Source organism: Chaetura pelagica, unplaced genomic scaffold (assembly GCF_000747805.2).
Source record: "Chaetura pelagica isolate M959 unplaced genomic scaffold, ChaPel_1.0 scaffold246, whole genome shotgun sequence".
In the NCBI taxonomy this organism is placed as follows: Eukaryota; Metazoa; Chordata; class Aves; order Apodiformes; family Apodidae; genus Chaetura; species Chaetura pelagica.
The window spans coordinates 2434682-2449584 of NW_009953647.1; the positions used below are offsets into that span (position 1 = coordinate 2434682).

The 14903-nt window shown below is 34.4% G+C and overlaps 1 protein-coding gene across 1 annotated transcript in view; it reads right to left on the reverse strand.

Annotated features, from left to right (window-relative positions):
* The window catches only part of KCNT2 (potassium channel, subfamily T, member 2), a 90844-nt gene that overhangs the window by 15311 nt on the left and 60630 nt on the right, over window positions 1-14903 (reverse strand). The window contains exons 15-22 of the mRNA XM_009999934.1: window positions 14519-14668; window positions 13427-13656; window positions 12555-12771; window positions 11474-11579; window positions 11014-11186; window positions 8947-9018; window positions 6675-6809; window positions 1373-1484 (exon numbers count right to left, since the gene is read on the reverse strand). Coding sequence (XP_009998236.1) covers window positions 1373-1484; window positions 6675-6809; window positions 8947-9018; window positions 11014-11186; window positions 11474-11579; window positions 12555-12771; window positions 13427-13656; window positions 14519-14668 — 1195 coding nt within the window. The remainder of the gene's footprint in view (window positions 1-1372; window positions 1485-6674; window positions 6810-8946; window positions 9019-11013; window positions 11187-11473; window positions 11580-12554; window positions 12772-13426; window positions 13657-14518; window positions 14669-14903) is intronic.

The following is a 14903-nucleotide window of genomic DNA, read 5'->3' on the forward strand; positions in this document are numbered from 1 at the left end:
AGGCACCATCCAGCTCTTGGCACTGGTTGTGCTGAATAAGCTGGCAATGTGTGATTCCAGCCAGTTCCAGGTTTTTCTTCCTAAAGTTACCATTGAGGGAGGGAGTGCTAAAATGGAGGAACCACAGTTACAACCTTAATGCATACTGGGAATGGCATAATCCAAATGAAGATTTGCCCCGCACTGCAAACTGTTCCTCTGTGTAGCAACTTTTCTCTAGCTTCCTCACAGTTTTCCATTTTATATGCTTATTTTGTTCTATTTCAGGCACAGGTCAACAGATCACAAAATATCACCCACATATTTACATCTTGTGGTTGAAATGTAAGTATGATAGTCAACTGAGTAAAAGATTGATTTCTAGTACTTATGCTATCTCATCTAGACAGGCTGAGTTTTTGCAGAATTTGATTCTTATGTAAGATACTGGGAGCTGGCCAGTGAAGATAAGTTGGTATGGAGAGACTGTTTTCCATTACACATATTATAAATTAACTAAGTGAACATTATTCAGTAAATAGTGAATTATCTGAACTCGGTGAAATATCTGAAAGATCATGAAGGTGATACTGTAAGTTTTGTGGACCGCAGAGGTAGGCCGGTCAGAGCACCAATGAAGATCTACGAAAAACAGGATTGTCCTTGAATTTACCAAGTTAAACAGATGCATAATTTTACTTCATATCTTGCATCTAATGTTTTAGCAATGTTATTTTGGACACGCAAATTAAGTAAAACTTAGGTCTGTATAGCTTCCCTGTTCCACAACTTCAAAATGCCAACACATGCACTAGAATATATAGAATACGAAGGTCTTATTTAGCTTTTAAGTAGTCTTACAATCCATATATTCACTAGGACTTCCTTTGACAGAGAACAGTTGCTGTTCTTAAACCGTCACAGTAACCAAATACCCCATACAGATACATGGAAATATATATGGAATACCTAGTTATAGGGCCTTTAAAGTGAATTGGAATAAAAATTCATAATAACAAAAGCTGTTTATGTTTTAAGCGTTTAGTCAGTTAAAATATTTTCCACATTAATTGCATGTGGCAGCATCTGGAAAAACCGTATTAGTGCTAAATATTCAGTTATCCAAAAATATTCAATTGCCCTGGAGCAAATTGTGGGTCCCTCTTTGTCCAGAGGGCTGGTGGACTAACATTATATTGTAAAGTGATGGAACTCAAATCAAACTTCATTCTTAAATGAATTGGAATAAATAATTTTTTCCGTTAGCTCTGCAACTACAAAATCATTTTGCTGTTTCCACTTGCTTTAAAAGCATTGTTACAAAATAAAAAAGTGTTATAAAAGTGTTAAGATCACAACATTTAAATTGGTGGTGGGGTAACGTAAATCTTACCTTTTCTAATTTGGATAGAGCAAGAGAATAGCAGTCTTTGGCTCTGAACTGCATGAATCTCATATTGGCTGGGTGAGTTAGTTCTGTGATAATGCTTAGGCTTGAGAACAACCTGTATTTTAAAAGAATGTAACAGTTATACCTCTAATCGTAACAATTCATAAATGTAAAGCTCTACATAACACTGCCGCTTGTGCTCATATCCATGTTTTCAATGAAGTGCCTGAAACCTGTGGTGGCTTTTGGCACCATGAAATGCTGGTACAATAGCAGAGGAAACTACAAAATCTTGTCTGTAGAATTCATAAAGCAGCAAACATACATTCAGGCTGAGCTTATAAAGTATTTTAATGATAGAAAGGAATAATTCAATTTCATTACCAGAGATTTTATTTAATAATTTCTAAAATTACACAAATCCATAGCAAACAAAAAATGAAAACTATAGTGTGCACCTAGTATCTGCTTGCACGTAAACTGCCAGTTTATTAGAACTGGCTTATGTACTCTTTCCATTTGATCTTTTTCTTTCTTTTTTTTTTTTTTTGAATTCTGTTTATATGATCTGTGTCCACAGACTGAGCAACACAGATGAAAACTGACACTTCTTGGGAGCTGCTGAGGAAATGTATGCTTATATATACTTATCTTCTCACTTTGAAATATTTACATATATAAAATATTTATAAGTTAACAATCATTCAGGCTTCCAATATCAAAAACAGTGAAGAAAGGTAACACTGATCTGCCTGAATTACACAGATTTTCATGAAGCAGACTGAAGAGCCCCTCCCAGACTTCAGGGCTCTAAGAATGAGAAAGAAATTTGTCGTTTATTCTGTGTAAATACTAAACAATTTAGAAGATAACCTGGATTATTATTTGAGTGTTTCCTCTGCAGATCAGTGTCAGAAAATGAGATGTGCAGTTATAATATGTTCTGCTGATCCTGAAATTACTTATCTATATGTGACAATAGATAGCTGGACTACTAATGGTGCCATTAAAGTGCCTTCTGTTTCACTTAGATAAAAATTGAAGTGGTTTTCTTGAAAACTGATTTTATGAAGTTCATGTCAGATGGAATCCAATGTAACTCTTTAGTTTTTTTCCCCTCATTTTTGTAGGGAGGAACTTCCCTGAAATGGCAATTCAAGCAGAGCCTAAATGGTGGGGAAACGTAATTCAAAGCTATCTGCCAGTACATGTCAATGCCATACTATTGCAATACATTTTCTTAAGTCTGCTGATGCCAAAACATAGACTGGTAATAATCCCATGATCCCAAACGTTCTGAACCTACGATGATGGAATGCCAGCTGTTCTGTTAGCAGTTATGGCCCGGAGAAAAACCAAATATTTAATGTGATCATAGAAGGAAAAATGGACTTAGGAACCTAGGTGAGTGTGAATCTCGTAACGATGACCATTTGTGCGCTGCATGCTCAGAAATTTTGGTACCTTTTTAGCTCTTACAGTCAGACTTGTATACAAATACGTAAGATACAAAGTCTACTTACGTCCTGTCAAAGATTAAGCACTTGGGATATGAGTCTACATACATAAATACATGCTAAACACGTCCTTAAGATCAACGGCAGTACACTTGTATGCTGTGTTATAAAATCCTGTGAAGTGCTCGTGCAAATTGAAAAAAATCCTGGTAATATCACACTTGTGGGTATGAACTTGTACTAACTCAATAGCTTAACAAATGTATTGAAGTTCTGAGGAAGGAGAATAAATTTTCTCTGCATTAATTCTGTATCATGTAGTATGGAATTACTTAAGCTTCTGCTGACTGGAAATTTTGTTATGTCGTTCTGTTAAAGGACAGGCATTCATATTTGGAAACAATACAGCATTCTGAGCTACGAATAACAGGACACTAAAAGCTGATCTAATGAAAAAATATTCAAAACTTAATGGAAAAAAAAAGTAAGTTACTAGGTTTCTGTTAGATGGGTTTAATTTATCACCAAGATCCAAAAACTGACATTAGGAAATCTGTTTCAAACCTGGTGTTGATAGAATTCATATTTTACTGTAGAGGGCCTTTTACCAGAATTAGGGGGAATTACTTTCCCAGTAGTCAGGGCCAGACTGGCCTCTTGCCCTGGGTGTAAGGCATATTGACTGCAAGCTTTCAGCAACAGAGTAGGCTACTTCTGTGCAAAGATTCTACTTTTTTATCCCATTCTGGTAAAAAAAAATGTAAAAAAAAAATAAAATAAAGGACTAGACATGGGGGAGAAAGCCCTGTTCAGCTTGATGGAAGACATGGGTTGCTGTTGATCTGGTATTTGGGAATCAGACAAACGAGATTTTTTTCATAAACTGAAAAGATAACCCAAAACAGTAATGTAATGCCATTTTAACACCTCATTTTGTTTACCTATAAATTGGTGCCAGCGGCTAGATGACAGCCAAACATTAGACATATCATCTATATGCTGCCAATAGGCTTCTTGGAGTATTTAAACTGCCTTCAGGAAGTTAGCTACTAAAAAGTTAAAAACAGGGCCTCTTAAACACCAACATGTAAAACCATGAATTAATTAATAATTAATTTATTAATTAATTAATAGAAAGCAGGAATAAATAGAAACACACCTTCCAGTACAGACCTATTTCCTCAGGAAAACCACTGTTTTTCTGAGGTGGCCTCATAACTGTCTATAGGGACTCACTGGTTGGCTTTGTATTTTGTATTAAAAAGTGAAAAGCACGTCTAAGACACAGTCCAAGGCTAGCAATTTCTCCTGATACTTTTGAACTACGCTAACTTTTTCTTCCCTATCCAAAGGATTAAAGATTTCCTCTCTTAGCCAGTGGGACTGTGGGACAGCATTTGAGTTACGCTTCTTTACTCCTTTTAACTATAACTAAGTCAGATAAGCTAGGGTTGTGTGACAGTTTTAATTGGTATGGAACAATTTCTAGCCTTAATGGTGCTAATTACCCTGTTACATACAGTGCATCTGTCCTTTAAGGGAGGGCAGGGGGACACTCCCTCTTCTGGCAAAGCAAGACACTTAATTTATGTAAGTTAGGGAACAATGTCAGAACAGGCATATGAGAACTTGCAACTAGGCCAAACAGTACTGTAGCACTTTGCATCTCCTTTTCAGGCCTGTCCACAGCCCATAATGAGGTCAGCTGATCTGACTCAATCAAATCAGTGAGGTTTAGATTAGCCTCTATCTTCTGAATTATTTCACTTGGTAAGGCTTAAGTGGAATCTTATTCATTGAAATGGCGTGTTTGAGAACAGCATACATTAGCAAAGCTGCAGTGGTTTAAATTCCTTCTTTAACACTACATTTTGTGTTAAGTGCTGTTGTTCTTCACCATGTCCAGCCTCTTCATTAACTTCTGACATTATTAGCTATCATTAAGTAACAAAAAAACCTTTAAACATATTTTCAAAGTTCATTTACAAAACTATCTTGCTGCAATGAATGTAGTTTATTCTGTAAAACAGGTAACTGTCAACACCTTATGCCTCTTCCTAAAGCTTACTTATTTGTACAGCTTTCACATACTGCAAGCAAACAGTGAAAATACTGTATGTGTTCTAGGGAAAAAATAGAAAAAAATGTACAGTACACTACTTCTGAAAGTTTACAAAGTTTTCTGAAGAAGTGTTGTTAAGTCTTAAAAACAGATATTCTGATTTATTTTGATATTCGTAAAAAATGCTATGCAGTCTTAATATTATACTGAGCCAGATATATAGCTTATACATGAGTTAAAGCTGCCATCTAGTTGTAACTATTGTGCAAGTCAATTGAATTATTATATAATAAGTTTTACTTGGATACCTATGGTACATACTGTACTACTAGGATTTTACTTTTTTTAAAATGTTTTACAAAAAAGAACACAACTATGGAAAAAAAATCAACTGGTACTCTAAGGGTTTTTATATTCAACTACTTTTTCTGTTTTACATTTGAGGGTAAAATGTATTTCTGAAAAATTTAAGTGATATATGTCAACACTTCAGTGAGATGCCCTAGCACAATATGGTTAAGAGTAGACTTGAATGATGAACAAATTAATTTAGAAACTATAATGGAACTTAAATTTAGGTGTGATTATGAAACACACCTGCGCTAGAACTGGGCACAAAATCAAAACCTCAAAGTTAGAATAAGACAGAACTAAAGTTTCTCATGCAACCTAGATTTTGCTTCCTTTAAGCACAAGCAGCAATGCTAACAGCATTTAAATGCATACTCACACAGAGTTGCATTTAAACACCTTGCTCATGGCAGTGGGGTGGGAACTTGATGATCTTTAAGGTCCCTTCCAACCTTTATGATTCTCCATGGAAATACTTCTGTTTTAATGAGCACAGTTTTCTAAAACATGGAGAGATTCAAAAGACTTACACTGTGCAACTCTCTCCAGTCTTACGTGGAAGGCTTGACACAGAGAAGGGCAGCAATATTGAATGAAACTGAATCTTCTAGTGAAGGTCTTAATTTTTTAGAAGGAACAACAGGGTGCTAGAATTAAGCCTCATGTAATACATTTTATTTTGTGTGGGTTGGCTTGTTTTACATTTTGGGTTTTTTTTTAAGTGAATAAGAAGTTTTTATTTAACAGTTTAAAGGGACATGTATCTTTCGGTACTTGTTGAATCAAGATATTCAACATGAAGTGAAGCTTTAATCAGGAGAGGTTCTCAAATGAACAGGAAATCTGTGTCTTTAGCTCTTCTTGACAGCACAGCCTTCCCAGCCTCTTTCTTTACGTGGCTGATCATTTTTCACTCTCTATTCAGGTACACTTTCATGGTGTTTAGTGTGGTGTTGTCATATGTAATGTCACATATGTGTGCCCAAAACCTATTTGTTTTTCCAACACTAAATATTAAAACTGAGAACACTTTCTACTAACTTCATAGTGATGCACTGTTTACCTTTTAGCATCAAAAGGATCTGCTTTAAATACTGGCTTTAGCATTACTGTAAAAGACTGAGGAAAAATTTATTTTTTCACCTATCTTTGGCCCTAAGTCAGGAGCAGTTTTCCTTCTTGCAAACCTGACAGCTAACTTCTAAAATGATCATCCAGTTTTGGGATGCACAGAATTTCATCTGAGATATCAGGAGAATACCGCAGGATTCTGAGTGTATTGCTAAGCAGGGTGGGAAAAAGTTTGTCCATGTAAGACACATATGGGAAAACTTTAAATAGAATAAAGCAATTTAAAAAATTACCTGAGGAAAAAAGGCATTAAGTATTTCACAATTAACGATGATGTATAAGATAGATTGCAAAAGTGCCTTACCTAAAGAGTGTCTGAACATTTACAATAGTCTTAGCATCTGCCATGTAGTCTTCCTCAGCACTCATTGTACTTTCTTTGTCCACCACCACCATATTAGCTGCAAAGGTGACCCCACATCTTAATAAGTCATCTAGGCTTTTGTGAAGAGAAAGAGGGAGAAATAAACAAGCAACTTAAATATGGAAGACTTAGAAGATTAGGGATGGCTGGAATTTGCAGATCACAGGCTGAGTTCCCTTCATCTCCATGTACATATCACAACTTCCAATATAATCTATATCAAGTATATAATCTCGGTTGACAGAATAGAAAATGAAAAATTATCTTCCTTGAAGGCATACAGACTGCACTTCAGTGAGTTGTTATAGTCCCTTTCCTGTTGCTAAAATAATATATTTATTTCAGTGTTTGAAAATAAGCCTTTAACAGTTACTTGGGAAGGCAGTATGTCCTTACATGCTGCAAAAGCTTGTTTCGTTGCAGTCATGTCTGGCAATAAATAGATCCAAATAAATGCTCTGGGTTGCTCTTTCCCATCACTATTTTTTGGCTTCAAAATGCTAGTAGGTGTTCTACCAGGATATGTAAAACTTTCCTTTTTTAGGTTAATCTAGGAGTTGAGGGTTCTCACGGTGCTGTTAGGAGCAGCTGTACATCAGTAAAACTTTGTACACTGCTGGACAATCTTTCCTGTGAAGCCTGACCAGAAAACACAGGCAACTGAGTTACAGTTCTCATCATGCCTTACAGTTTTGTTTCCAAAATGAAGGATATCTTTCAGTTGTTCTAACAATAATAATTTCCAGAGAAACCAAGCACTTTTTCAAAAGTTTAGAAATTACTTTTCTGTAATGATAAGGACTGCTAGCAACTTTTAAGTAAGTGAAAATAAGAAAGGGTATATTCCAAGAGAAATTGGAAAACTGAAGTTTCGCATAGTTCTCTTTACTTCCAAGGTGAAAAGCTGCTTTGTCATTATAATTGCTTCTCATTTAGCAATCTGTAATATTTATTATATCTTAATTGCTCTGACACAGTTTTTCTTTTCAGTAATGATCTTCTAATGTTCCTAACTTTACCTATTAATTCTTTTTGAAATTTTGGGTAAGGAAAACTCTAGAGATTTGTGGTATTTATTTTACATCCCATACATATTCGAAAACAATTATATAATTATTTTTTCACTGTGCAATTTCACTAATGGTTGACCACCAGAATAAAAGCTACATTTTATATGATGCATTACAAACTTTTGTGCACAAGCAGAGCTCCCAGCTTTCTCTGAGTAATGTGTGTTTCTGCCTTTTTCTGTCTTTCAGTTGATCCCTGAAAGTAGCATATTCTGAAATGTCCAGATTTTCTGCATTTCAGTGTTTCACAAGATCAACAGTTATTCTTAGCAGTTAGATTCCACTAATTTTTGGAAAATTTTTAAAATACTAATTTAGGAGTAGTATAATTATATTTTTTTACGTACCTCTTGCTATAGGTTCCTTAATACTGAATAGATGTCTATACAGCTGTGAAATCTCTTCAGATATAGATCTCTAATAATTTATACCTGAAGACGGTAGAACATGTATCTACTACTTGATGACATATTTTGATGAAGTTCATCACAGCTATGAATTTTGGTAAAGCTATTTTTCTGCAGGCCATTCTCTTCCAACAAAAAGGAGTGGTATGGAAGAATATAACTCCTTTGGCGACTTTCTAAGATGATGACATTTCATACCAGATGATCAAATGACAAATATGTTATATACATAAAGGTAGTAAGTGGCACATTGAGAATGTATTCTGCACTTATGAAATAAGAAAGGAAATTTTGCATATTTTACATTGGAATTCTTAGCTAAAGGTGATCAATTTATGTTAATTGTACATGATTTTAAAACACATTTAGGAAAACACAGGGAATAAGTATAAATACAGATTTTTTTAAAGTATTGTCATCGATGAAAACAGATGCTAAAACTCTCTAGTGACAGTAGAATTAGGGATATAATCTGGCAATTGGTAGAAACATATTAATGCATATAAAAAAGTGTTCATCTTATGTTTTTTAAATTATTTACCTGTGTCCCATCTCACACTGTTCACTAATGATATCCTTGTAAGTAAAACTATCCCAAATTATAGCACACAAACACAAATCATGCATGCAAAAAGATCATCTTCAAATACAACACACTTAAACATGCAATGACGATGCACACAACAAACCACTGAGCACTACAATGTTAAGTTTTCTAACAGTTATTTCACCTACTTGTCGATAGAGCCCACCATGTAGTAAACCATTGGAAACCAACAGATTGCATCCAGAAAATGCATATCTGGCCTAAGCAGCAGATGGGATTACAAAACGAAACACAGTATCATAACAGCAGCATCTCTTCTAAAATATGTCAATGAACTGTTTTTTTAAAACAATAGCTTTTTAAATTTTGGCAATATAATATAACTTTAAACAGGAAGTAGGTTTGCAGAAAGCTGTGAATCAACAGTTTGCTGTGATCGTAAAGAATGATCAGAATTCACATGCTTATTCTAACAAATGCACTTATTGAATCAGCAATTTTATGGCACAGTACAATTTCAAATATAAGAATGAATGACTGATTTAAAAAAACACACCACCAGGTTACACTCCCATGCATGACGTAGGGGTACCTGAAATAAGCAGTGAGGATTTTTAATTAAAGTGTGAAGTGGAAACCAAATCATTATCTGGTTTTTGTGCCAACAGCTTGATTCAAGTCAATATGACCATCTGAGATGAAACCTTATTTTTAAAAGGGAATATGAAAACTAAGATGCTGTATTTTTTTCATTGTTTCTTTAATAATAAATTTTACCATCTCTTCTTTCATACCAAGAAACATCAGAAATCTTAAAACACGTGATGTGTAGATATCAGAATAAGCGTAGTGTAGTAATTTGCCTTGTTAAATAGAGAAAATAGGAATATAGTAAGGCAGAGAATCAAAGGTGGCTGAATTCCTAAGTCCAATGAAGTAAATTACAAAATTCCAATTGACTTGAATGGCAGCCTGAATTCCTCCTCATTCATGTATGAAAAGCATGCTGGCTTTTCAGTGAGCTTCTGCAGTCCCATGAATGCTGGCCTTTCAGGGAGTCACTTCAAATGCTGTCCAGAGGGATACAACACTAAGAATATTAGTTTAAGTAGCAACCACATCTTTTATTTCATGCTAATAAAAAGTGGGTTTAGGTGTAAGACAGCACAACAGCTTTTATGTGAACTTAGGCATTATGCTGGAAAAGAGAACAAGCACTAGAGGGCACTGTATGCTCACATCTTTAATCTTAAGTCACAAATCAGAAGCCCTTTAGCCTACCTAAAGCTTTTAACAATTTGTGTAATTCACTTTATGCCATAATATGTATATAAAAAAAAAGCTTCTGTTTTGCAAACACAGGTGTATACAGTTCCACTAAAGAGCTGTCTAAGGCAGAAGTGGGACACTTCACAGCAGGCCTTTGTATAATAAATCTTTTAAACAAGAATATAAATGTGCAAGGGGAAGAAGTGTCAGCCGGAAGTCAGAACCTGTAAGACATTTCTTCTACTGTCATTACTTTTGAGTCATACCTTGATCTAATTCTCCTAACTTCCATTTTTGTGTCTTCTAAATTGTGATTTTAAGTACTTGAGCAATATCAGTCTTGCAAAAAAAAAAAAAAAAATGAATCAGTCTTACCAGAGAAGAAGTAGTCTGAAATTTTAAACAGCTAATGCAAGAAAGGCTCAGAATTCCAGTGATCTCCAGACAGATATGGTTGTAACAATATTGCAGGTTTTAATTTTCTTGCATGATTTACATAATCATAGACAAAGTACATGTGTCCTACCAGCTTACGGAGCTATTTAACTTACAGTCTGAAATTATTAAAAATATACCTAGCTGGTGGTCCAGGCCACTAAGGGCTTTGTATTAAGTCAGGTTAGTGTTGTTCAAAGTACTGTCATGTAGCTGTGAAACTGTTACACAGTTTGCTTTTTATTATGTTTATGAAGTTATTAATTTTAGCAGTAATATTAACATGATTTTTGGTATTTTTAAGAAATACTTAACTGAAACATTGGCCATGAAGAATAAGGACACTTAAATTCACTATGGCTACTTACAGTCAGTAAAATGTCAATTTTATATGACAATGAACGTATTCTTTTAGTCATTAACTTTTCTCAAAGATAAATGTGCCATAATGTTTTTGACGCTAAGTTGGCAACGCGAAGAGTGATCATCTATGGATGTAACGGTAAAGTGAGTTTCAAATGTATCACAATAAAACCTAACAATCTACTTACGGGTTATCCAGGAGTAATACAATGGGGTTTAGTTCTTTCTTTGGTCGGTAATAAGCTCTGAGTGGAACAATAAAGTTATATAAACCGTTTCCAGCAGTTTCCGCTGCAACTATAATCAATTTATTTTTAAATCCATAGGCTTTGGCATCCTCGTAGTAGTTATGTTGGCATCCCTAAAACCAAAATAAAAAACAAGTTTGGTGGATATGAATAAACAGATATAGCTGTGATGTTAAAGGGTTTTACTATTAGAAACAGAAAATTGTATCAGATGTCCTGATACAGACCCGAGTAGTCATCAAGAAACACTTGGTGATTTATAAGGATGAGAAAATATTATAGCTTATAGTAAGTGCTGAACAAAAAGTGATCTCTAAGTAGAAACCAGAACTGTGCTCTGTTCAAATGCAAGAGACCAGTTAAGACTTCAGTTTTGTCCACTAACACAAACTCTATTTACCTTATCTAGTCTTAGACAACAGAAGGGTACTTTTTCATGCAGAAGATGACAAAATGTGGGAGAGCTTCCGATATATGGAGAGTAAGGAGGATAGCCTTTCGCATACCTAGAAGAATAGAAGAAACATTTTTCAGTGTAGCAAATTACTGAAACATAGTTAACAGAATTTACTGAAAGCTATTCTGCTTATGTGGACTAAAGCAATTGTGCTTGGGGGTTTTTTTTGTATAGGAGTATTTGGAAATGGGCTGATGTATCATAGTGTGCCATCCCAGTGTTCTGAATGCATGTGCTGGAAACTTTTAAGGAAGGGAAAGAAAAAAAGGAAGTAAAGAAAATAGAAATGATCGCGGTACTTTTGCTCTTCCTTCTCTATTTTTCTTTCAAACACTTACTGAGAACGAGTGAGGTCATTACCTCCTTGCTTTTTAAACAATCTTTCAACATGGTTAGAATATTTTTAAATAGGAAATCTGCTTGCTAATGAGATATAATTTCTAAGTAGCCTTAGTATCTAATAAGAGGCTTTATAAATCCATATACTTCAGTCTGGAGATGTAAGATGATGACTGCAATTTTTTTTTCATTGGAGCTTTGTGATCTTCCCCGGGACTTCTTGTGCTTGCCACTGCTGGAGATAGGAAACTGTGCTAGGTGAGCCACTGGCTTAATTGCATCTTTCAGTTTTAACATCCCAGTCAGTAATTCAAATAAATGTAATTGCTTATCTGCATGGCAGTTACAGGATTGAATCTTCTGGTTTTATCTGAGTAATGTATCATTACTTTCAGTAACATGCTAACAAATATTTTAAATTAGATGTATTAAATGTGTCTCGTACTGCTTTTTTTGTCACCCCTACATTTTGAAGTCAGACATCTAGCCCCAGTGTTGAGCAAGCCTGTTTGAATGGTCTCATAACCCCTGTGTTCTTAGGACAGAAGTACTTACCTGCTTACAAATAGAGTCCTGTCTTTACAACTATGGAGTATTAGAAAAATGGTGATAAAAATACTATTTAGATATTATTTACATAATATCAACTTTTCAAATGATGTTATCTTATATTGAATAAACATACTCTAAGCCTGCAGAGACTTCATCATCTGATAGGATGGTTTCATCTTCAGACTGGTCACTTAGCAGGTCACAGGTCTGAAGTGAGGACGAGTCTGCAACCTCCAAAACAGGTGCTATGCTGGGCCGCCTGCCCTCTTTGCCTCCCTCGGAGGGAAGAGCCAGCGTGGGCGCGCTGGGTGGGCAGCATCCTGTGTCTTGCAGATCGATAGCCACTGTCCCTGAAAAGGTAGTGAAAGCATTTTATCAGTATGGTTGTCAAAACATCTGACTGAGATTCTCATACTTAGTGGGGATTACCTGACTACACAGCAAAACACTGAAAGGAATAATAAACTGACTGTGTTTATTACATTTAAATGTAATAAATATTTAAACTATACCCAAGGAAGTATTTTCCTGCAAAGTAGCATTTCTTCTGATCAGTAATACATATTTTCTTGTTAATTAACTTTTTAAAATCATACCTTATATAATTAATCCAAATTTATATGCATCAACAACCTGCAGGTTTTTGTTAAGAAAGAGCATTTTTTGTATTTAAAGAAGCTTAAGAAAGTTTATTACAAATTACTAGTTATGAATGGCAAAGAAATTACCCATAGGATTTTCCCAGTTGTTTCGCTTTGTATACATTTTATTATTACTTTTTGTATATAACACTCCTAAGCAGTTTAATTCCATATTGTCAAGTAAAAGAAAAATATAACCAAATTCCATTTTGTTTGTATGTTTGAAAATATAAGGTCAAGTGTTTAATGTTTTTCTTTCTGTATACTATTTTAATTTCTTAATATTTCAGGAATACACTGTTAAAAGCTTTAAAATGCACTATTCATTGAATATGTTGTGAGGCTTTTTCTTTTCTTTACTTACCCATGCTGGCTATTATACTGTGTACAGGTAACCTAGAAGCTCCATGATAAGATAATTTTGATTCATGTTTTTTTCTATGCTTTTCTTGCTTCTTGAAAGCAGAATTCTCTTCTTTGGTGATATTTATATAAAAACATATATCTGTAGAACTCATGATATATCGAGGACCTGGATTCAGCAAAATGTTTTTGTTATCTTCCTTTCTAACACCAATCAGACAGACTCCAAACCTTAATTAGAAAAGGAAAGGCATGGTTCACTTTGCATAGTCCCATGTATACTAGAATTTCCACTTCCAAAAATGAACCTTCATTGTATTTTTATATTTTGCAGATTATAAACATTTGCAGATTGTTGGATGACAAATATATTTGAAAAATGTTATCTCCTAAACAGGCCACTTCTGATCAAGTAGTTTTTATGAGCTCATGAATCCCTAGGCTTTTGAATCCAGTCTTTTTCCTAAAAATCCCCATAATTTTCTTCTAATGCTGTTCCAGTTGATTTTTTGCTATCAGATGAATAGGGTCTTCTGGGAAATATTAGTGGAAGAATGGATATATAGTATGAAAAAGTATTCATTATCTTAAATTGCTCCATTATTCATATGCAATGGAAACAATTTTCAGAATTCATTTTTGCAGTTCACTCCCAGAAATTTATTTTATTAGTGATAGAAAATAAGGAATTAAAGCAAAAAAAAGAACTTTCACTTTTCAAGTATGAGAATAAACAAATTGATCAGGGTTTGATATATGTTAATTTTGTTAAATATATAGAAATAGACATGATTCGTGTTCAGTTTCTAAGTTTAGCTTACAGATCAGCACTGAATAAGCGATGCATGACCTGGAACCTAAAGACAGTATGTTAGCATCTAACACAGAACATATGGTTTTACTTTGAACAATCACCAGAATGTAGCATGTACCACTTCTAAATTGAACGTTGAACATATGTTAATGGCCCAATATTTAAACCCAGAAACAGAGTAATGTGTAGTATTGCACCTGTGAATGCAGAGCTACATTGCAGGCAGAAGAAATAATTGTTTGTTTGAATGTTTAACTGTTGATAGGAAAGTTAACATACTTTTTATGTGCATGGAAAGAAGCGTATGTGAAGCTTTTCCCCTCATACTCAGCAAAAAAAGTACTTTCTTCCAGGTTAATATGATACACTTCATTACCAGAACATCTGCCATACATTTTCTGCCATTGTTCTGGTGATTGCTGACTCTCCCTGAAACAAGTACAGATAAAGAGAGTAATTTAAAACGTAATGTAAAATTCTTATTAATCAGAACAGTATTTTATGGCAATAGAAACTATAAATGTCTATTTAAAAGGTCCTATAGCCTAATCTGACAGAAATATTTGAGATCAAAGCTTGATAATACTTAAAGACATTATTTTAATGAATTAAAGAGCATTTTGTGCTAAGTAACAGTCATATAAGATTATGTATTTTAGTATCA